This window comes from Dinoponera quadriceps, unplaced genomic scaffold (genome assembly GCF_001313825.1).
Source record: "Dinoponera quadriceps isolate SergipeBrazil2010 unplaced genomic scaffold, ASM131382v1 scaffold777, whole genome shotgun sequence".
Classification (NCBI taxonomy): domain Eukaryota; kingdom Metazoa; phylum Arthropoda; class Insecta; order Hymenoptera; family Formicidae; genus Dinoponera; species Dinoponera quadriceps.
In genome coordinates this window covers 44321-68079 of record NW_014555488.1, presented here as the reverse complement: position 1 = coordinate 68079, position 23759 = coordinate 44321, and the positions used below count along the sequence as shown (strand labels likewise).

At 45.1% G+C, this 23759-nt stretch overlaps 3 protein-coding genes across 3 annotated transcripts; all 3 read right to left on the bottom strand.

Annotated features, from left to right (window-relative positions):
- Nucleotides 1–875: 875 nt before the first annotated feature.
- Nucleotides 876–3947, bottom strand: LOC106744356. Its single transcript, XM_014619040.1, has 7 exons — nucleotides 3787–3947; nucleotides 3466–3637; nucleotides 3057–3213; nucleotides 2692–2960; nucleotides 2214–2449; nucleotides 1760–2073; nucleotides 876–1097 (listed from the first exon to the last, which is right to left on the bottom strand). The coding sequence occupies exons 2-7, from the start codon at nucleotides 3615–3617 to the stop codon at nucleotides 1008–1010; spliced, it is 1218 nt and encodes a 405-aa protein (XP_014474526.1). The 5' UTR covers nucleotides 3618–3637; nucleotides 3787–3947; the 3' UTR covers nucleotides 876–1007.
- Nucleotides 3948–4819: 872 nt separating this feature from the next.
- Nucleotides 4820–10099, bottom strand: LOC106744359. Its single transcript, XM_014619044.1, has 3 exons — nucleotides 9913–10099; nucleotides 8591–8792; nucleotides 4820–4961 (listed from the first exon to the last, which is right to left on the bottom strand). The coding sequence occupies exons 1-3, from the start codon at nucleotides 10097–10099 to the stop codon at nucleotides 4820–4822; spliced, it is 531 nt and encodes a 176-aa protein (XP_014474530.1).
- A 3141-nt stretch (nucleotides 10100–13240) lies between these two features.
- LOC106744354 lies at nucleotides 13241–23759 on the bottom strand. Its single transcript, XM_014619039.1, has 4 exons — nucleotides 23686–23759; nucleotides 21224–21577; nucleotides 20363–20495; nucleotides 13241–14140 (listed from the first exon to the last, which is right to left on the bottom strand). Exons 2-4 carry the CDS (start codon nucleotides 21423–21425, stop codon nucleotides 13969–13971), a joined length of 507 nt encoding a protein of 168 aa, XP_014474525.1. The 5' UTR covers nucleotides 21426–21577; nucleotides 23686–23759; the 3' UTR covers nucleotides 13241–13968.

Sequence of the window (23759 nt, the reverse complement as noted above, 5' to 3'; positions counted from 1 at the left end):
ACTTGCATAAATACAAATTCAAATATATCAAGACTAAAAATCTTCCAAAAAGATTATAATATTCTTGCTTATATATGAAAATATCCATTCTTGATTTAAGACTCATTTTTTTTCTATCTGATGCGATTTAAGATTTTCTAACGTATTTAATTTAAGGTCTAATGTGTCTCAAGATCACGTAAAATTTCAAGCCACGAAGAAATGTCCACACCCGCCGGTAGGGTTCAACGAACCGCCCAGCGCACTGATACTAATTCGTTCTATGTCTATCATTTAAAATATACCGATATTAATTGGTTCTAACGTTGCGCTATTTTAACGCTATCTACATATCGATATATCGCGATCGGTCCGGAGGGGGCGCGGAAGCAGCCATTACGAGAAAAGGTGCTGCGGGCGAGTGGAGAATCCCCTGCATCAGCGAGGGTAGAATATGCTTCGGCACGTAGAATGCACGTCGATGCTTGTCTATCGACATCGACGTTGAATTTCTCGTCGAGTCGGCAATTTCTGGTATTCCGCCGGGGTATGCGCGTGTCAACGGCGCAATGTAATGGATGAGAAGTACATATATAACCGTGTAATGCTGAATAGACGAATACGGAATATTAAAAATAAAAAAAAAAAAGAACGGGCGATTTTTCTCCCTGCGCTTATGTGAACGCGTTTGCTTGTCGAGCTACTCGGGCTGCCGAATACCAGGCGGTCCGGCGGAAGAGAGAGAAAGAGAGAGAGAGAAAAGGACAGGTAAAATGTGCGTGCAAGACGCATCGAAACACAAAACTGAAGAGATACTCATCCGTTAGTTTATAAATACTTTATGACACCTGCGTATTGAACGGTACACAGTTAAAATTAATTCATCTTTCCTCGCTGTAGACCTCGCGCGAGATCGATCACTTTAATAAATAAAATGTAACAAGCCACTTCCTGTGCGAGAACTCGGATTAACATCATCAATACCGTGAAACATCGAGTGTGTTCCATCCGCAGAGTAAGATCGATCGTCAACGTGGAAAGTGGAATTCGGTACGAGATTCCGAGTCCGACAGATAAGGAGCGAAACGTGACACACGGATGTCTGGATCTTCTGAGTCCTGGAAGATATTTCGAAAGTTGCATTCTTGATCAATGCGGCATCGCGTACTTTATCAATTGAAATGAAATCCTAGATCATTACAATCACACATAGAAAAGCCAGTAAGAGCCAAGCGCGGTTGGTACAAATTTTATTAAATTTTTCTGTGAGAGGGTAATGTATTGGAAAGTGTAAATGCACGTGCCCGACTTATTCAGACTTTTCAAACGCACGCGAGGAACATATCTTCCACGATCAGCCTGTGTATCCCATTTATTACTATTAATAACTCTCAAATATTCCAACAAACTATGAATGAATTAATTAATCCTGTATTAATTAATTCTCTCAGTTAGGAGGCAGTATTTTTTGCAACGTTCAATCAATTAATGCTGAATTAATTATTCAATTAATAGTTGTGGGAATATTTGGGGATTATTAATATTAACGATATGAATACAAGCTCGATAAGCTTTATTGGCTTTTCTATGTTTCTTGTATATCTTGAGAGCCTGATACAATTTAGTTCATTCATAAATTATTGTTGCAATTATGAGGCTCATCTCAACTCGAAATTAATTCCGACTTCGAAAATTGCGCTAAAGATTCGACTCTGAAGGAATCGATCGAAAGAAGCTTAATTATACATAACTTTATTTGTTAACCGAGCACTAATCAGACCTGCGGGAAGAAGAACGGCGGGTTGTTTCGCGAGGACGCATTCGCGTCGGTGCTCTCGTATCCCGATGAGGATTTAGGGATCCTGTCTCCCGATGGGCGATCCTCGCTCGGCTCCTCGTGAACCGGGAACACTACCCGCCTCGAGCTCTCCGATATATTTTCTTTCTGGAAGGAGCTTTTTCCGTAATCTCGCTGAGCGCTCAAAACGGGGACGTCGAACTTCAGCTCGCCCGTTCCGGTGCGATCAGCCACCGCGCCGGCGTAGCCCGGAGGCAGGGCTTTCCGTTTCCTCCCTCGGAGGAATTTCGAATTGCCTGTCGAGCGACGAGCGATTTAATTTGTGGAAAAGCTTACATTTCAACGTCAGCCTCGCCACGACAAATCTACGATACCGTCTCCTCTCTCTCTTCCCTTCCTTCTCTCAGACCGTCCTCGTCTATCCTTGTCTATCTACCTTGCGACGCGTAAGACTGCTGTGGGTTACCGCCGCGACCGTATCCGCCGAAGAACCGGAAGAATCCGCCGTTGTGATTGTTCAGATAATGCAGCAGTTTGTCGGGATTACGCGGACACCTCGGGAAAGCGCGGTAACACGCGGCCGGATCGCCCCAGCTGCTGTAACCCAGCGCGGCGGCTCGCGCGAAATTCAACATCGGAGACGTCCCCGCCACGTCCAAGCCGACGAGCCATCTGGAAGACGTAAACGAGAAAAAACGTGACGAAACTCTCGGGCCTGATTGACGGACGCCTTAATTTGTTAATTGATTCTTCTTTTTTTTTCCTTCTCCCGTGAGACACGACTTCAGATGTGTCATTTATTATCATTATCGTTATTTTTATTGTGGTGTTATTATTATGTTACTCTTAGGTTATTGCTATGCTATTGTTTACGTTAACGTTATTTCACGTGACGCATTCGCGAAAATACGCACTGAGAGAGAGCGTTTCTTCCGAGATCGCCCAGATATGACGACGAGGACGACGACGACGCTTGCTTGTATTCTCCGGGTGGCCGGCCGCTCGCCATTTCGCAGAGTATTCTGGACACGCACTTGGAATCATCGTAGCGAGAGATCGACGATAGGGCGTCGTAGAGATTCGCCCCGAGCCCGCCGAATTGACCGAGCGGATCGGCCGGTGCAACCGGCCGGTCTAATTGATATTGACCGGCGGCGGGATCTAACGGAAAGTAGTCGTTAATCTGCAAAATATTCACCATACGTCAACGATCGATCCTGAGAAATTCCATCGCGGCAAACACGTCCAGGATACGGAAGGTATCCTGCGGGATACGTACCGACGGAATTCCGTTGCTAAACAAATTCGAGACTACGTTCCCGAGAGACAACTCGTACGGATTTTCTCTGTAAGCCAACGGATTCGATTCGCTCGGCTGTCTTAGCGTCCGAACGTTATCTTCAGCCGAAAGACCGATCATGAACACGCTCATACACCTATGCGATCAATTAATAGCAATAATGAATTAAACAAAATTTAATAAGTGAAATCAAGCGATATATACAGTGTGTTCATTTTATATTATTTAATTACAATTAAATAAAAAATAAGACTAAATAAGATAAGACTAAGAATAAAACAATAAAAGATTAAATAAAATTACTGTGTTAATTCGAAACAGCGATATCTCTCCACTGAAATGTGTGTTTCTGCTTAAATATTTTACCGGGATATTTTGTCACACTTACCGTAACAGATCCGTCACGTTGTAAGTTAGAGAAGCGTCGAAGTTGCACCGGCCATCGTCAAGCAACTCTTCGAGGTATCGCGACGGTTTACCGGCGTCCGTTTTGAAATATAAGTACGAGATGCACCAGACGAGGATAAAATTTCTCGTCATTTTGTGTACGGGGGGAGAAACTGTGAAAATGTATCTTTTATTTCTCCAAAGATTACCTACTACAGGCTTCCCTTGAAAATTTGACGGAAAAAATACAAAAGTCCGATAACGTTATTTTTTTTAATGTACTATTGAGTATAACGTTCGCCATATTGGGATATTACGTTACCTAACGCCGCTGTGCCTCTTCGCCGAGGATTTCTCAACGCATTCTGAAAAACACGTTCGCGACGCACTCGAAGACGAACTTAACGCATCGGGTTTGATTTGTTGCTTACAGTTACGGTGACTTGGTCTTTTTAACGTAAACGATCACGTCGCCGGTCTCGGTTCCCGTGCCAACTGAAACTTTCCTCGGAGTTGATCCTCCGTTTATCCGTTCGATCGGAAAGACGTGGGTTGGAAGCGACGTCATTGCGGGCGACTCTCACTCCGTGTGTACACTTTCGTGCCTATGCCTACGCTCGAACGCGTGTGCGTACACGCGTGTGTGTTCGTTGCGCGCCTGAATGGGCGAAGAACCGTACGAGGAACGGCACAGTTTTCGCAAGAGCTCTTCAAAAATAAGCAAGTTCGAGCGTATACGCCTCCCTAAATGTCAAGCGGTTTATTTTTGCGAAATAAAACTCGGAGTGTATAACGGTGTATCACACCGCGCGAGTCGCTTATTTATGTCATGGACGAGCGTATCGGAGAATCAGAGAAATCGATATGCCTAGGAGAAAGAAAGAAAGATAGAGGAAAAAAAATGAGAGAGACGACCGGGAAATGAGAGAAAGAAAGTTCTCTTTAAAGCCGTCCATAATTCTTAAAATAGTTTCTTCTACCTCCAATTAAATTTTATTCGATTTCACGTAGACCCTCCGTCACACCGCGCTTATGGATCCCTCTCTTTTTTCGATAGCTTCATTTTCTTGATATTTGTTAACACCTCGTTAAAATAAATTGCAATCTAGACATAGACATAAATATTTGTCAATTGATAACAATGAGAATTATTTAACAACCCGAGACATGTCGTCTCCCGTGCAATCAACGCGCAAACGAACGTGATCGAGCTGCACAAAGAGCACGCGAAATATGTACATTATCTCATCCTATGACCAACTACGGATAGACTAACAACTTATTCTGTAATCGCGAATAAACACATCCATGGCATCGAAGTATTCACAACCTACGCGGAGACTGGAGCGAGCCGACTAATCCGACAGGATAGCATTATCGCAGCCTCTTCCTCTCTTCGCTAGTAAATGACACAGCTTCGGGCTGCCAATAACGTCCCCCAGAAAGACGCTCAGTAAGTAATTCTCCTTCATCGGGTCGGGCGATGATTTGTACTCGCTGTAAAATTGCAACGCACACGAAAAATTATTATCACTTCATCTCTCGCGCCGATATCGATGCACGCAAATCGCGAGAGATCGCTTGAAATTGACTTCGGAAAATGAAAATTATCAAAAATAAAATGAAATCACGTGGCCTACCCTCCTGTCAAAAGCAAAACTTACGCGGGTTATACGAGATATATTTTTTTATATTAAATATGTCATCAAATATAACGTTATTTTAACGTTATATCAAATATAACGTTATATGAATGTTATATATCAACGTATATATAATATAATAATATTGATATACGCTAATATTGATATACGCTAAACAAAAATCTCGTAATAGTTGATAAATATGTTTGGTCGAGCGTTTCAGTGCAATATTTGGTAATTAATATCGAGTGGTAATAATTGCTGTTTGATAATAATCACATAATAATTAGCAAAATATTCTTGAAGAAGTTGCATCAATTAAATTGTTTGGTATATAATATTAAAAAATTTTATAATAATAACCAATTAGTTTGAACAATTACCAAAACATTTGGAAACTATCACTAAATCATTTGATAATTCTTAATATCGCTTGCACAATGTAGTAATTATTACTAAACAACATGATTTAACAAATAGTTCTGATGGTACTTATCACAGACCAATAAGTAATAATTACTAAACTTTGGTAACAAATACTAAGCCTTGCTAAGGTTATTTGTTAATACACATTATTTGGTATTATGTTTGCCTTAGCATTTAGTTGAAGCTACTTCACCAAAGCATTTAGTAACTATGACCCAGCTCAATGGTTATTATCAAATCTTTTTTCCAGTATATATTTTTTTACGCGTCAAAGCGTGCATTTGGATGTTGCGTAAATTTTACTCCGCGTAGCAGCCCGAGAACATCGCACGAACGAACAACGCTTTATCGCGTCCGTGGCCGGACACGGCCTCACCGTGTACCGTCCAAATGGATTCCTAATTTCTAACGACGCCACTTCACCTACGATCCTTCTGTCACCGATCGCTCTCCCCGAGCCTGCAGCCACCGAGGCGCCCAGGACGATCTCGGGACAGCTTCGTCCCTCATCCATGGTCGGTTAAGCCCGTCTAGACGGTAGTTGCCGCCAGTACCCGATCTCCAATTTATCTATCTCCGCGGTCCGCCCCGCCGAGGCTGTCTCTCGTCTCCCTCATCACCATGCGTGCTCGCCTATGTGAGGCGCCCGCAGGTGACGAGAAGGAACCGGCGAAGGAGGCGGTGGAGAAGGAACACGAGGAGGAAGAGGAGGCCTGGCACGAAATACGCGCCTCGAGAGATGCATCGTGCGTCGTCGACAGACACGGCGACACGTGCTCGCTATCTCGAGCCGCGGGGCATTAGGAAGTCCTAGAGATAAGCCGACAGGTCTTCAAACCCACGAGTTGGATGACGCAGGAGCAATCGTAAAAGGTCTCTCTCTCCCTCTCTTTCTCTGCATTTTCCTGGACACGTAGCAGTAGCCGACCCGAGTCGAGCAGGAAGAGCGGACGAATGGATGGACGGATGATCGCGAGGAGGCCAGGACGAGAAGTGCGACAGGAGGATGCAGTAGTTATCAGGATGCATTAGGCGCCCGTGGAGGCGCCATTAAAGGCTATCTGCTCCCAGTGTTACTTACAACTGAATTTAGTATAAGTCCCACCGCAAGGAAGAGCGAGGACGAGTTGGTAGAGAGCGCCGGTAGCCGGAATTTCCATTATATCTTCCAATGCGCTCGACTGCCTGATGAATGAGGAAGTGAAAGGGTGGCGAAGAGGCAGGAGAGGGAGAAGGAGGAAATGCTCCACCGTTATTGAGAGAGAGAGAGAGAGCATCTCTGGGCGCTGCACTTCCTTTTAGGGATTCCTCGTAGGCGTGGATCGCCGCGACTAGCGGCGATTTCACGGCGCGTCACGACACGACACGATTGTCCGACCGAACGATTAGACGTCGCACCTAATGTCCTTTATAGATCGCCACTTCATCCTTCCCAATTAGCCAGTCTTGCCTTCTCGCAGTCCTTCAGACACGCACGAAGGAATGTCATCGGGCCGCGATCGGGGTGCGTCTCGCTCTTCGTATTTTCACCCATCGTTTTGCACTCATATATCAAAAATTATTATTATTATTGCCTTTTTCATGTGCGCCAACGAAGGGTTAATATCGTACTGGAATCTAGAACGATTCGGGAATGTCTGAGTTTCTCTTTTCTTTTCCGCCTTTTTTCTGTACTTCTATTTCGGCGCTTAATTACCGGGATTCCATGTTCCGGCGAAGAAGACAAAAATAACGAAACTCCTTCGAAATTTCGATCGAAAAAGCGAACTCGGCGAGCTCATTCGGGGGAAACCGCTTTTGCTTATCGGATCATACCCGTTTCTTAACGGAAAGCCGTTCGCGCACAGCCTCTATCTCGACTCTAATCAGAAGTGGCAGTAATTACGAATGGCACCACGGAGTCTTGCAAGAACGAGTAAAATACTGCTCAACAAGGGTCACGTATCACCGCATAAATGGAACGGCGGCTTACACCGCTCTAATGAACCCGCTAATAAAAACCCTCACGGATTGTGTGTTTCCTAATCGACCGTAGTGCTGTATCCATGTAAAACCTGTTTTTCGAGGCACAGATTCCTCCAGCCGTGAACTTCGGGGTCGTAGTTGTGTAACGCGATCGCGGGAAAGTTGCATCGCGAAGGAAATCGACCGCCGCGACTCACTCTCTCTCTCTCTCTCTCTCTCTTTCGTGCAATCGATCGATCTCGATCTCGCAGCTCGCGGTTTATCATATTGTAATTAGAATGAATTAATTAACTAAAAAACTTCTCGCTTTCCCGATATTTATATTTTCTCAACGACTTATCTAACACCGTCACCGAGTCCTTCTCGCTTCAGGTCGCGAGATCAGCGACACCAAAGTTGCCACCCGTCCCGACTTATCGATATTCGTTCTACGTCCCGACAAAATGGCGTAATCGCTGAATATATAATAATAATTGCTCAAAGCAATAAAGAGTATACGTGGAAGCAAAAGTAAATTTAATTTTTTTATATTTCGCTAACATAAATTTTTGATTATTATTTTAAACGTTTTCATGTATAAATATGAAGTATTAATATTATATTGTGTTTGTAATACTTCATTTTACTGTAATTTATCTTTTCATGTTTATAAATTGCTTCGTTCTGATCATTTTATTTTCAGATGCTATTAGTGTGTTATATATTAATAGAAAGATAAAAACGTATGCTGTGCATACTTAACCCTTTGCACTCGAGGGCTCCGAAGCGGAGCCATTTAAAATTTGTCTTCAAACTCTTCAAACTCAAATGCAAATAGCAAGAGCGGAATATCCTATACACAATAGTTTTTACGATTTGTCTTTGTCCTTATGTTATGAACTGAAAGTTATTTGCATTGTCTCCATAGCGGAGCCCTCGAGTTTGAAGACAAATTTTAAATGACTCCGCTCCGGAGCCCTCGAGTGCAAAGGGTTAAAAAAATTTTGCCAAACCTACCCTCCCCCAGGTAATTGGAAGTCTCGATTTCTGTCCAAAGAAAGGGCGGCAACCCTGAACGACATCGAGATCGACGTCGATTGATGGCAATCGTACCTGAACACTTCGTTCCAATCGAGAGCGCGTTCCCGACTTCTCCTCTGAAGGGTTCGATCCGCGTATTTGGCACAGATCCTCTCGTAGACGCAGAAGTTATTCCCGAGCTCGGTCACCAGCCTCTTCTCGATGTGACCGACGTCCAAGATCTCCTCGTCGTGTATCAAAGGGGGCGCCCGTTTTGTCCGACTGACGTAAGTATCTGGGAATTTAAAGAGAGTACCTTTGGGGACGATTCGCAGAACTCTTCGTCGCGACCTCGTTTCCTCGTGATCGACTTTTGATAACGTCGTTCACCCGACGTCCTAGATTTTCGCACGAATTTCTCCCCGGCGTGTGAAACCGGTGAAACGAGCCGTTTTCACGAGCGTGCTGATGAATATTAACACGTTGTTTATCAATTAGCGCGCCTCTTTCTTTCTCCCGCTCTAACCGCTGCAAATCCTTTAGCTTTAATAACAGTGATCTTGACCTGCGAAACGAGTGATTCTTGGCACGTTTGCCCGCTTAACGGCGAGCAAGCTCGCCGAGCAATTACAAAGTAGTTACACGCCTCCGTGATCTGAGAGGGAAGTTGCAATAAGTGGAACACTTTCGCTCTCGCTGCCAACCGATTCGGTTAGTGTGTTCTTGCAGGTTACCGCGCGAAAGGAGAATAACCTATGCGCGATACATGTTTGCTTTTCACGGCTGACGGACCACAATCGCCGGTGAGAATTTTCCGCCGAGTGATATGCGGACACGGAAGCGCGCGCGCGCGCGATAGCGACAGTAACACGGAAAGCGGATTCTCTTGCGTTGCGTGGGAGTCGTTTGGTGGTTTTACAATGAGAAACGCGATGCGCGCGGCGATATGACCTCGTCGATTGACCCCGTCAATTTTACGCATGCATCTTGCGCTTCCCTCTCTCTCTCTCTCTCTCTCAAGCAGCATAATAAATTCATCTATCTATCTATTTGCCTATCTATCTCTGTCTTATCAGTTCTCTTCCAATCTAAATTCATCTTAAGTATCTCTAATCTAACCTATCACATTTATATAATAATATTCTATATAAAATATATATTCGACTATATTTCATTTTGACAAAAAGGAAAAAGAATATCGGGTCTTTGAAAACCGAAGCAGGGATTATTTTTTTACCAACTACTCAAAGATTCAATATTCTTTTTCTCTTTAGTTAAACCAAGCAAGAACCGTATCATATATATATCACTCTTTACTCTTTATAAATATGTGCTATTTATAAATAAGTGAATGAATGTCTATTATTTTCACGAAGCGAATTATCAGGAGGCAAATTGTCCAGCGCACGCGTTACCTGGATTCAAGGAATACGCGAGTTTCTTGAGGAAGTTGGTGATTCTTACGGCCGCTATAATCACCGGAAAGCCAACTAGCTGCAACGGAAGATGGAAGATCGGCTCCTGCGGACTGGGCGCCGCCGTCACGAGAGTCAACGCTAGAAGGCAACAGCCAAAGAGCACGACAGTCCGTGGCAGCTGCATTATGCGCGGCGGATCTGCGGCATTCGTTAATTAACGTAAGAGCGGGCGAGCTACCGCGGGACTGCTGCGAAACCGGCGCGAGGCCTCGACATTTAACTTCCGGCACAACGCCGTGAATGTCTCCCCCCGTTTGTCGTCGCGCGACTTTCTCGGTCGTTTCCGCTCGGAGCAGGGAAACCACCTCCGGCGCACGCGAAACAGCGATTTTTCGCGAGAGTGACTCCGTGCGTTTACAGACGAACCATCCGCGAGCCGTATCCAATTAGCCGATTATTTAGTAACCCCGGCAGAATAATACCGAATAAATAAGAGCTGAATGATAATTAGTTTTTTTTCTTCTTTTAACTGGCTGCACTAATTCAAGAAGTGCACGCACACCGAAGCGTGTGGGAATCTCACACGGAAGAAGAGAAGTAGCTTCCACGGCTAAAAACTATCTTCAAAACTAGCTAGCTCCATATGATACAACTGAAACTTAGTTGACTTATTTAATTCCTTTTGTGCCTGTACCTACTTTTTATCTCCCGCGGCTAAAAACCAGGTCTGTCAGCTAAATTTCAGTTGTATCATCATGGCCAATTGATTTGATTCCTTTTATTCGTGCGTACGTACGCTTCGTGCACTTCAATGTACAGTTCTTCACTTAGCGCAACCGGTTCGGCTGAAAGAAAGAAGAGACCGGAGAATCAAGAGCGAACATGCACCGTCGAGGGATCGCGTGGATCGCACTGCGCGTCACGAGCACGTGTCTGATACTGCAAACTGAGGAAACATTTCCTCGAGAGATCCAAAGAGAACTCTCTTTCTCCCCCTCCCTCACTCGTCTACGGGATCCTCAGTCACGCACTTCACGTAGCGAATCGTCGGATGGTTCGCGCCTACAAATCGCCGACGTTACCGTAACCGTGCGAACCACCCGAACGTTGCGTAACACGTAACGCGCAACGCCGCTGCACTTGTCCGAAATTAATAAGCGTTTAGGGAGCGCGAGAGCGTTCGGGGCGCTCTCGCAGCTGAGTTTCACCGACGTACCGCGCGCAATTTCGGCGCACCGGGCTCGGGAACGCGGGGACGCACCGACGGCTGGTTGCTGCTTTGGTAAAAACTTATTGCTGAATGTTCCTCGAGGCGCCAGAAGCCGACGTCGTTGGTGCCGGCGCGAGAGAAAGTGATCGCCCCTTCCCGTCCGACTTCGCTTCGACCCAACGACGACGGTGAATTTCGTGTTGCGACATTCGGTACGCTCTACGTACAAGGGTTTCCTCATACCGCCGACACGACGACGATCCGGAGAGTTTCCGGCAAGATCGCCGCCGCCGGAGAAGCTGTGTCGACGTGTCGCTCTGTCGCCGGTTTGGAAATTTCTCGAGGTAAATTGCAATCGGAGTTTACACACGAAAGTATTTATTTCGAAAGAAAAGTCGGCCGGCGGGATTCCCCGTATCTCGCCGATTTCGAAAGCCGAATCGCGATCGCCGGTCGGCTTAGGAGAGATCGCCGAGGTGTTAACTCTCGCGTATAACGATACAGGTAGTTCTCCCAGATGCATCTTGATTGCGCCACGCACGATGCGGGGAGCAATTAACGCGCATTAGCCCGCGCGCGCGCCGCGACGGGGGAGAGGTTTTCCTCGCTCTTTATCCGCGCTACTATCGTTCCACTTACGGCTGCCTTGACACCCGGTAGATAAATCATGCATGCGATGCACAATGCCACGACGTTACGCGTGCACGTGCGTAATCGGGGGGAGGGCGTGTTAAAAGATGCGTCGCGTGTATCTTGTGGTGAAATCTTCGGGACAATTGCGAAATCTAGCGTACGCAATCACGCGCCTGTCGGTATCGACGTTGGTACAAAGCGAATTACTAATTACTCCCGTCCTTGTTTCCATTCGGTGCGTACGCCGTTCTCGCATGAAGACAGATTGGAAATGCGCCTCGTCGACTTTCATGAGCTCTCGATACATTGGAGAACACAAAGCGACGAGTAAAGGGCCTCAAGCGTTTATTTATCAATTTTACGCATGCGTTGTTTCTAGATCTTCCGAGGTAAGCCATCTTTCTTTATACAATGTCCGGTCTTCCCGTGCGTTCATTCAGCTCAGGCAATATAATTCATTCCGCACTAACTATTGCAAATATCGCAAAATGGTACATGACTTTTTTCCTCCAGTTTCACCCGCCCTACTTGCACATCACGGGAACCGAGATTAGTTTGGGATGTATACTGCGTGCGATTTCATGATCTTCAATTATTATTATATTCTCATCATTATTTACATATTTAATAGATTTCGTAATTTTCTCTTTTCACCGAACTCCTTCGATACATTCTTGCTTTAATTATATATATATATATATATATATATATGTATATATTAAACGGTGCTTCCCATTAATAGAGATTATTATTATTATCATTTATTAGATGGAGGGTACTTGGGAGAATTTTCCGCTTCGGCTGCGACGCGGCACACCGCCGGGATCCGAATTCGCGAAGGAATCGCGACTGCGGATCACGCGACCGGAGTTGGCAGCGATGTGAGGAACGCCGATAAACTCGCAGGGGAGTTATCGCGCGACGATTTTCGCAAGGATCCCGAATGCTCGCTGGCTGCGCCTCCGGGAGGGGTGGCTACGGTGGCGCGCGGGGAGGATGCGCTTGCTTTCGGTCTCATCGGCGTTACGTTCCGTTTCGCATCGCGTATCGCGAAGAGGTCCTAACTGCTGACCGAGACTCTTGGCACGATCTCGTTTACGATCGCACGGCTCGTTGGGAAACGTCCGCTCCAACGGTACTTGGCATCGGGTTTAAGTCGATAAAGACGCCGGCGATTATCGCAATAATTTTCGCGCGTTTCTCCCCCCTTCCCCCCGAGTGGGCAAGCGGCGCAGCGCGGCGAATTACGTCGGGGAGGAAGTACATACTATGGTATTAAAACAGCCGAGGGAGAAAAGGAGATCCCCGCTTTGGGGCGGAGATCGCCAGTTCTGATAATTTGGCAAAGTACCTTACCGAGGCTCGCTTTCTTACGAAGGCGCACAATTTCGGGTGTCACATACACGGAATGACGGTCGAGTATGTATCACAATAATCGGTCAACAGGCTTTTCATGTGTAAAAAAATGTATTTGTTATTTTTGCTTATAAAAAAGTACGGTGACAATAACGTGCGATTTAACAGATATGCGTGCGCGTGTGTGCGTATATGTACGTACGCATTACGTGGAACTCTTGAATCGCGCAGGAGCGACGGAATCGTGTTTTATCAAAGGGTGAGTGCGTGAGCGAGATGCGATAATGCTCATTGCGAAATAAATAAACAGTATCGTTAAGAGCAAATGTGCGTGCGTTTGTTATTTCGTTCATTAATCTTTTATTTCTTGTTTTTTTTTTTTACTTTTTAACGAATAAGTTAATCGGAGGAAAGAATATAGCAGAGAGTCGCTGACATAACGTGTAGGGATATTTACATTCGCGGATTATGATTATATGGTTTCAGAATGTCGTCGGTAAACGTGGATCAGATACGCGAGTAATCATCATTTCAATATCATTTCCGGCACTGTACGGTCTCTCGTAGGAGTCCGGAGTCCCAATTCGCAAACTAGAATTCCCTGTCGCGACCGAAAAAGCACATCTCGAGTTTCGCGAAACATCGCGTTACTCCGTAGTTTTTATCTCCCCTTCCATTTCGACGGAAGCTCGCGCGCACGTGTGTGTGTGTGTGTGTGTGTGTGTGTATGCGTGTCGCTGGCGCGAGTCCTCGGATCTCTTCGAGAAGGCAGAGCGATCCGCGATATCACAGGTCCAGAAGTCGTCGGCCGTCGTCGGACGCGACTTCCGAGTCGAGCTTTCGGCTCGATCGTTTCAGCGTAGGCGGACCTTCTTCATCATGTTGAGCACGTTGGTGCGCGCCAGTGGACACGTCGGGTAAAAGTTATGGCAGCCCTGACCCTCCACACCGGAGATCAGTTGACCCATATGAGCCGCGAAGTGATACCTCGAGGGCACCTCCGCCATCGTGCTCAGACTCGTGTCCCTGAAAGCAGCAACGTCAAGGTGCGATCCATTAGCGCGGCGAATTTCGCGAGCTGACCATCTGCAAGCTCGTTAACTCCCCATCAGTGCGACAGGGCTCTTGGTTAATTGCGCGCGACACTACGTCGAGCTTCAACGGAGCTTTCAGCATTTGCCAAGCCGGGGACTCGGTAGTCCTTATGATGTGACGCGTCCGACTGTCAAATTGACATAATAGTTAGTCATATGTGCAATTTCTTGCGTGTATTACAAATACTAACGTCAATTTTAATATTTAATTTAAATACAATTAAATATTAAAACAATATATTAACAATGAAAACAATATTAACTTAAATATAAATTTGTTACGAAGCCAACTGGCACCGAATGCAGGATATTCTCGCTAAATTCTCACTGTGGAGGAATAATAATGTTTTTTGGCTCGAATAGATTTTAGCCCGGCAAATGTGAAAGTTTTGTCGAAGCTTAGCTGTGCGTATGTGTTTTCACGCGGATCAGTTAACCTCCTCCAGCTTGAGGTCGCGAATGCCAAGGGGCGAAAAGGCAAGCGAGAGCTTCATGGTAGAATAAAATATATATATCTGGCATCATAATACGGCAAGAATCCACCCGACGAAGCGCTGCACGAACGGCTAAATGTCGAAGCGATTGACGATGATAAAGCGGTCGCCGATGGCGGATATATAAAAACTAGCACAAGGCGAGTCGCCTTTTACTTTCGATATCGACGGTGAATGCAGCGCTGAACGCTTAAAATCCGGTTACACCCCGCAAAAAGCCACAGCACAGGCGTACGGGGCACGCCTTTCCTTCGCCTCAACGTGCCCGTTGCATTTGCATTTCCATTGAGAAGTCCGGCAAAGAAAGAAAGGAAGAAAGAAATCCCGCGACTCCCGTCGTCCCGTTCGCGATCCGTCGTAACCTTGGGGCTTCTTGCGTCAACGTTACGCACACGTCGCGGGGATTGATTGGTCGACATGCTTAATCCCGAAAAATCAAAATCCTGAAATTTCAAAAGTGGGATAACATCCCGAGAAATCACAGTCCCGAAAACTGAATACCGAAACAATAGCCCGAAATATTGGAAGAAAATGAAGTTGTCTCACAAAGTTAAAGGCTTCTTTCAATATTTCGGGAGATTGTCTCGATATTCGAATTTTTCCGGTTTTCGGAATAATGAATCACCATCAATATTTAAAAGTACGATATTATATGCGATACAATTGAATAACGAATAATTTCTCATATATTTTGTATTACTGCATTGTTATAGCTATTTTCATTATAATTTTACCGTCTGTTTAATTTATTATTATTTTATTATTAATTCCGTTTTCGGGATTGTGACTTTTCAAGACGTCCCGCTCTTTAAATTTTGTTAAATTTTTCTTCAGGAATATACGTATCGACCGATCGATCCGTCGATCTGCCGGTCTTCGAGCGATGATTCGCAGGTGCCGGCGCGATCGGAAATATTACTATTTATCGGCGGTAGTTGGCTAGAAGGCGCGAGGTGAATCATCAACGTTTGAACTCCAAAGCTCCTATAACTTCTCTGCGGAGATTCCCACACGCCGTTTTCCGCAAGACCCACTTCCTGCCGGGGATACTCCACGTGGGAACTGGAAAATCGACGGACGCGCCGATCGTCCGCGAGAATCGCCGACGATTAGTCGCCTAAAAAAAATCGTTGCGATCCCACCGACACCGAACAGATTTCGCGCGCTGAATTTTCAAGGAGGATTTCGTTCGGCCTGTCGGAAGAGTATAATAAAAGCGCCAGCAGTTCCGTCACGCATGGCTCACGCGGAGAGAACGTCTTCCTTTCTCTCTCTCTCTCTCTCTCTCTCTCTCATAACGGAGGAAGCCCTTCTTCCCGCTTTACGACTTCGAATGGAGAAGCGAGGGATCGGGGGAGGAGGGGAGGGACTGGGATATAACGAATAAACGCAAAACGGCTTTTTAGCCTCTCCATCTTGATCGGTTTAACCTGGAGCGATCGGCGCCGATAAAAATCGAGAGCGGAATGCGTCAGTATGGGCCGGCGTTTACGCAGGCATAAAAGTAAATATAAAGCTCGGATCCTTCCGGGACATTAACCGCGACGCGAAGCTCCTAGCACGATTTTCTCTCTCACTCTCTTTCTTTCATCCTCGGGAGGACGTACGCCTTCTCGTCGAGAAGCCGGTGAACAAACGCGAGATAGCGCGCGGCTATGCTCGAAATTTGCGTTCTAAATAGCTTTACGGACACTAGAAAATATAGAAAGTATTATCTGATTTTATCGCGTGCGAAATGTGGTCCTGCCTGTCTTTCTATTTCTCCCCCTCTTACTCTCTTCTTGCCATGTAAATCGTGCGAGGCATTAAATTTATTTTACTATAATTACACGCGGGCGCGCGCGTAACTTGTAACGAGGGTGCAATGTGGTGTGAAGAAATATCGTGTATTTAAAACGAAAACAGGAAAGCGCTACACGTCGCGACAATGCCGTCGCGTTGGTTCATTATACTTTCTAATGGAACTCGCTTTTCTGCGTCGATTCGTTTTACTGTTCGTTGACGTCGTTATCGTTTAACACGCCGGGCGAGAGTGAAATTTATTTCACGGCCGTAATAAATACAAGACTTTTATTCCCCGCCCGCCACTCCAAACTGCTCCAAGTCGATCCGATTTATGTCCGGGATACAACGACGATTCGCTCACGAGCTTCTCCTCACGCGAGTGTGCCTATATCGATTTTTCGCGATTTTCTACACCGCAACTCACCATCTTCGCTCCCCACTCCGTTTTATTCGTCATTACTTATTTATCCCTCGCCAACCAGTTCGTGGAATTATCACATTCAGGCCAACATCGTCGAGATGGCAGGAAACGTTAAAAAAAACTTGCACTATTAATAGAAACTTATGAAACTATGTCGCGAGAGGAATGCCGAACGTCCCCTACCGCGTGAAAAGAAGAGGGCGCACACCGAAGGGAAGTATTTGAAAACTTATTCGTGGGAGATTAGATTCATTTCATAGAAGTAAGCTTTATTCAAATCTTACTTAAATAAGCCTCACTTAGTTTATTTCCGTGAAATTACTTCTCCGTGAAGTAAACCTTGTATCCCACGGGTGAATTTTTAAGTGTTTCCTCGGCGCACTGCCGACAGAAAAAAATACGCACATTATTGAGCTGATTTGCTCACGTGCATAACGTGCATTTCAACGGGGATCACCCCGCGCTTATGAATAATGCAAAGGTTTTGTACACGCGCTTCCAGAACGGAAATGTAGCCGATAGTCGTGCCGGGTTCACGGCAATGAACGGGTCCCTCTTCTTCCCCTCGCCCCGTTATCCTTCCAGCCGCGCGAATGACGCGAATATTACCGTGATCGGGAATAACTCACCGCTTTCTACTAGCCGCTGCAGGCGAATCCGGGCACATGACCGTCGATCGTTCGCGCCGAGGAACGTTTCGCAGGAAGCGAGCGTCGGGGAATGCCGACAGATGCGAAGCGCGCGGCGGTCATGACACGGGAGAAAGTGCCGCGGATTGGATAATCCGCGAAAAGGAAAGTGCTCGCGTCCGTGCTTACGGTTTATCTCCGGACAACGGTGAGAGAGATGGTGGCTCCTTTTTCGGACCGGACTTACGTAAGGCTCGGCGAACTTTCATTCGCCGCGACTCGAAAACTCGAAGTAATTTCACAACATTGACATATTTTGTCCACATGCGTCAGTATCTAATAACGAATAGGTTTTATATATTGACAGAGATAAATGACGCCCCGCGTGTGCGAAAGCGGAAGCTCTCAGGAGAAGCGAAAAAAATTGCCTCGACAGTTACTTTCTAGTTTTTTCTAATTTCTTTTCTTAAGACTTCGTACAAAAGTGAAAGGTTTTCAACCGAGTCGAGAGAAGGAAATTTTACGTTAGCGGAATTGAAAATCCGATGATGGTAATTTGTGCAGATACTTCGTATCTGCATCATTTCGTAATCATCTGCGTCGTTAACACGACGACGACAAATCAATACGAAAGCAATCGTCGAATCTACCTTGCGCGTGTTTGCGAGCCCGAACAATGCACACCTGATAAGACTTGAATCACATTAACAACCAACTGAACAAGATGTTCGGGAAAACACGCTTTAATATTTTCGAGCGGGGAACAATCCGTATGTATGATAATTCGCGGTCTCACCGGACGAGTTATTAATGCGCTGACGTTTCGATAATGCCCGCGCCACTCGCTTTTTTCGAACAAGCTGGTATTCGATATTCAGCGATGGTCAAGAGAGAGAGAGAGAGAGAGAGAGAGAGAATGTCGTTGCGGCTGCGATTCGACACACATATGAATATATAATTAATACGTCCAGGCTAGAAATTTCCGTGCTCGTCGCGCGGAATCTCCTCCAACGCGCGCCTGCACGACAGAATGCAGCCGGTCGAATGTCCGATTTCATCGGCTAACCCGTTGAAACGGGTGGGGAGGGGTGCAGAGAGAGCATTTCCCGATTTTCCAACGGGAACGCGCTTTAACATAACTTCGCTTTTAATCAGGACGTAAAACGGCGCACGAATTCGCGGTATAATTCTTCGCGTTATCCGCATAACGCAACGCGCGCGTGCACCGAGCGTGGCCGCCTCGCCGCGTTTTACCGTCGATCGTAAACGAAAATTGCAAAATACGCGCGCACGCACGCATTTACCGCCGGCATCCAATTTTCCGGCAGGCGAGCGAGCGAGAGAAACGTCACGTTGCGTCGCGTCGTGTTCGACACGAGAACGCCGAAGACCGCGTCGCACGTTTTTCGAAACGCCCTGTACAATCGCGCCGCGTGGAAGCGTGTGTTACCGTTTCGGTCGCGGTGAGTGAAAATTGCGAAACGTGTGGGCGCGCACAATGCGAGCTCGATCGAGCTTTCATCGCGCGCGCGCGCGCGGAAAAAAAAAGAGAAAAGGGGAAAAAAATTCTTCCCAGCCACTTGTATCCCGCGAAATCATCGATCTTCGCGGCGCGCCTTGATCGCGCGTGAAATTTCAATCGGTCCGGGCGTTCACGCCTGCGTATTTCACGCGCGAATCTATGATACATCTCAAAGCGGAATTTATGCTCAGGGTCGACGTACGTGACGCCGTTTAGCGGCGGAAGATCGGAGTCGAATCGAAAGTTGTGAAAGTAACGTTCGAGTGCAACAGCCTCGATGATGAAAGTAGATTCTCGGCTTACTACATCGAGCGTGCCGACGTGTCGTGTTAATTAAAAAAGTACTGTTTACTATTAGAAAACACCGGCAACGGAATCTACCGTGCGCATCTCCGTCTTCATTTCTCTCTCGCTTCCTTCCTACTTTGCCATATATCTCTACTTAATCCTTAATAAATTTATCTATCTATATATCTAAATCTGCGCAGAGAAAAATATTTTTTTTAGATTTAGTGTACGTGTTCGTTTGACTTAGGTTTGTTCGTTCAATATAAACAACATAATTTAATATCAAATGTCATGGTTTAAATATAAATATTATTGTTTCACTGAAATAAGCCATGCTGTTTGATAGAAGAAAACAGTATTATTTGGAGAAAATTGATATTTCGAATAATAGAAAATAATATTTCGTTTTCAATAAAATAAATTTGTTTTCGTTATGTATTAAATATTGTTCCGCTGAAACAAAGAAGTTCTTTAATATTTTTCTAACATAGTGCGTTACTTCTTTCAAAAAATTTACTGCTTGTGATAACTATTGTAACGTTCGGATAAAAATATAAAAGAAATACGTTATTTAACGTAGAGATATTTAGAAATAAAGATTTGAGAAATCAAAATCTTGTTTGTTGAATCAAACATTCCTTTGTTCGCTTTGTTCCAAAAGCGAAATTTATTTCAATCGAAGAAATTTTATTAAATCTAAAGAAATCTTTTTCTCTGTGTATCGTGCGCATCTTCTTTTCTTTTTCTTCCCTGCTTATCTGATCCTTAATAAATTCGTCTATCTGTAGGTATATCTACGTGTATCACAAACAGATAAGTAGGCAGTTTCATAGATATATAGATAGGTATATCTACCTATATAGATAGGTATATCTATAGATAGGTATACCTATATAGATAGGTATATCTACCTATCTATATATCTATGAAACTGCCTACTTATCTGTTTGTGATACATGTGAACAAGAAGAGGCGACCGAAACGACAGAACGTAAAACTAGCGCTACTTTTATACCTTATGAGATTCAAAAGGGATCGCTCCATCTCACTCAGCTGGTCCTGATGGACGGACGAGGAGAGCTCGCATATCAACTTCGGTAGACAAGCGGTCTTGATCGTCGCTATCAACTTCGTACGACGTAAGGCAACTGCGGGAAAATCGGTGATAACGTATTTTTTATCATGTTCTTCTTTTCATCGACGATGGTAAGCAGCATAATGATAATGCACGCGTATATGTTTGCTTGAGCGCGTACGATACGTTTAACATGCGAGTCTTATGTATCCGTAGTTTTACGTAACAATAGGTAGTTGCGGCGGAGAAAACATTAAGCGGCTCGCATGCAAGGATATCTTACGCAAATTCGGATCAAGTATCCATTCAAAATCTCGTTACTGTCGCCAGATGAATATTCATGCCTACATGATAAGCAATTTTGTGTTCAAAACGCTCCTGGAATTTTGGCATTTCTTTAACAAGGTGAACGTATGTTAATTTAACATGTATTTCTTAACATGTATTTTTTAACATATTTCCCACGTTAAAGTAACATAAAAATTTCAGTGGACCATTTTTAACACAAAATTGTTTACCGTATAACATGATTAATATCTTTAAAAATATGAGAGATTAGAATAGTATTAGTACTATTCTAATTTTATTTTGCGGAGGTTGCTGTTTCACGTATCAAATCTCTCCAGTTTTTGAATTAATTTCCAATGAATTTAACTTATAATTTTTAATTTCTCACAATTAATTTAATCTCCAATTTTTATTTTTCAGCGTAACATAGTTTTAGATTTTCTCACAAACGCGAGGGAACTGAACATCGCGTGTATGAATTTTTCACGCCGGGCTTTCACATCCTGTTCTTACCGTTATTCTTATCCGCATCTTTCTTCAAAAGAATATCATCGTAAGGCTTCTTAAGGCCAACCTCGGATGGCCCTTTGCCGGCGTCGGTTGCATTCCCGTCCGCCGCTTTACCGAAAATCGTGGAGATCAATGCGCTATAATCGCCGGCGAAGACCAGAAACATGCCCAAGAATATCACTAATCGTACCGTGCTCGTGTCCATGTTGACCTTTTCTTTTTACTCTTTCTTCCTCGTCTCACGGGACGAGCGACTAGAGTCGAGTCCACCGATTCGTTGCGAACCTTCGGACAGTTTTCAGACGCGCGTCTGACAAGGTAACATGTAAATTCACCGTAGACGGATTCAGATTACATCTGGAAAATACGAAATCGCCGAGTGGTCATTTCAGATCTACCGAGTCGACATTGTCAGTACCGTCACCTCGTGATTAAGAAGCGAAAGTACGTGTGTACAGAACTAGATTTCGTAGGAAGGCGTGTGCGGTAAGAAACTCCACACGTCTCCGAGTGCAACTAATAATATCCCGTTACATAAGCGCGTGTCGAAGCACAACACGACTAATTATTATACATCACGTGGGGCCATATAGGACATCGTATCGCGCAGACATCGCCGTGGATTTCGACGATCACCATTGCGTAAAACGTACGGAGCGCGGTCATAATCGCGACTCGGCTACGAGTGGCTTCGCCTTAACCTGATTTTTCAAAGGTATGCGATCACTCGTACGCGCCGTCCGCGCAAATACCTGTCTCTGGGACCGCGTTCGGTGCGACCATCCGATACTGAAAGCTCGCGACTCGAGAAAAAGAGAGAGCGAGGGATAGAGCAGAGAGAGAAAGAGAGAAGACTCTCACTCTCCGTTAACTTCCACTTTCTTCGAACTCCGTCTTACTCCGTGGCAATAAAGCTAAATCCTCTTACGACGTCCGTCTTACTTTCATTCGCGGCAACAAAGCCGCCCGAGAGCGAGGCCGCCGTTGCCGCCGCCGAGTAATGCCGGCGATTTCTTTGTATCGCCGAATAAACTTTTAGCACCGAATCGCGGAAACGGCCGGCGCTCGTAACGAGAATTCTCTCCTTCTGTTTCCCTCTTACGAGAAACATGGCGCAGCGAGGAAACGCAGAACGCGATCATGAGACTTTTGCCCCCCTCTCTCTCTCTCTCTTCTTTGCGTGAGATATTAGCTGGCTTTAGTTGGTTATCGGTCCCTTGTGCTTGCTTGTTTTCGCTGATCTTTCTTTTGTATATCTTTATGTCAGAGAACACATTTCTTTTGTATCTTCATCCAAACATTATAATGGTTGTCGTAAACAATAAATTATTTGAAATAAGTAACACTACATTAAAAAAATATTAAAGAACTTGTTTATTTCGATGAAACAATATTTAATATAAAACCAAATAAATTTTTTTATTGGAAATGAAATATTATTTCCTTTAAATAATACTTTTTTCATCAAACAACATAATTTTGCTGAAACGACATTTTCATTCAAACAAAATCATATTTGTCATTAAATTATGTTATTTAAATTAAACAAATCCGAGTCAAACATACTAAATCCAAGGTAACCTTTTTCTCCGTGTACCTCTCTGTGTAGAAACTCACAAAATATTTGAAACAAGTAATATTTACTCAAATGTAGCATTTTGTATTTGTATGCAGTATTTTTCTGTATCATCACCTCTTTGCACCACTCATTTATTCTTACTTAATTTTCTTTTGTATACATTCCACCATTGTGACATTAACTTTCTGGATCTAATTAGTTTTCATTTGTGTCTATTCGCGTTTGAAGAGAATTTTCCCAGAGAGCGCGCAGAACGAACAAAAATATGTCTACCTATCTATCTCTCCACCGCCCTTTCCCACGAGCGAATCGTAACGCACCGCGGCCGAACGGCGTGGATCTACTTCGGGACCTATTTCCCAGGCTCCCTGCGCGAATGCAACGTCGCAATTGTGGCGAATCCACGACGCTGATCCGACGACGGCGCGAAGACGCCCGGGCCGAATCACTGCGGAGCGCGAGATCTCGACCGGGCGATATTGCAAACGGACCGGAAACAAACGGTCAATCCGCGAATGCCTGTCCCCGGTGGCCGGAAAATTGCGCTCTCTCTCTCTCTCGTGTAAATCGGAATTCACATGCGAATCGAAATCCACGGATCGTAACTCAGCGGCCGGCGATTACATGCACGTATTCGCGCCGAATATTTTCGCACATTCTCATTCTCTCTCTCTCTCTCTTCCTCTTTTTTTATTGATCGATCCAGGGAGGAAAACGTCGGAGACGCCGAGAGAAGATCACTGCGCGTCACGCAAGGGACACACGAATCAGTTCGTTCTCGGACGAGAGAGACCGCTGACGAGGATCGCGAGGTGGCGGGATTCAAGGCGCCGGGACCTGCGGACGCGTTGCACACACAATTGCGGATTAATCACCAGGTACACACTTTAGAACGGCCGGTGTTCCGTGCGAGGGTCGCGCGCTTCCAACGAGGAGGAGGAATACGAGCGGCGTTACCGC

Bases quoted from the DNA above. Each gene is read 5' to 3' on its own strand.
- LOC106744356 (XM_014619040.1), bottom strand. From the start codon at position 3,617: ATGACGAGAAATTTTATCCTCGTCTGGTGCATCTCGTACTTATATTTC. The intron at 2,074-2,213 runs GTAGATAGACAA...GTCGCTCGACAG, and splicing joins GCAGTCTTACGCGTCGCAAG to GCAATTCGAAATTCCTCCGA. The intron at 1,098-1,759 runs GTCTGATTAGTG...AATATCTTCCAG, and splicing joins CGCCGTTCTTCTTCCCGCAG to GACTCAGAAGATCCAGACAT.
- LOC106744354 (XM_014619039.1), bottom strand. From the start codon at position 21,425: ATGGACACGAGCACGGTACGATTAGTGATATTCTTGGGCATGTTTCTG. The intron at 20,496-21,223 runs GTAAGAACAGGA...ATTTTCCCGCAG, and splicing joins AGATGCGGATAAGAATAACG to TTGCCTTACGTCGTACGAAG. The intron at 14,141-20,362 runs GTATAAAAGTAG...TGCTGCTTTCAG, and splicing joins TCCCTTTTGAATCTCATAAG to GGACACGAGTCTGAGCACGA.
- LOC106744359 (XM_014619044.1), bottom strand. From the start codon at position 10,099: ATGCAGCTGCCACGGACTGTCGTGCTCTTTGGCTGTTGCCTTCTAGCG. The intron at 8,793-9,912 runs GTAACGCGTGCG...TTAAATTCCCAG, and splicing joins CGCGTATTCCTTGAATCCAG to ATACTTACGTCAGTCGGACA. The intron at 4,962-8,590 runs GTACGATTGCCA...GCAATTTTACAG, and splicing joins GATTGGAACGAAGTGTTCAG to CGAGTACAAATCATCGCCCG.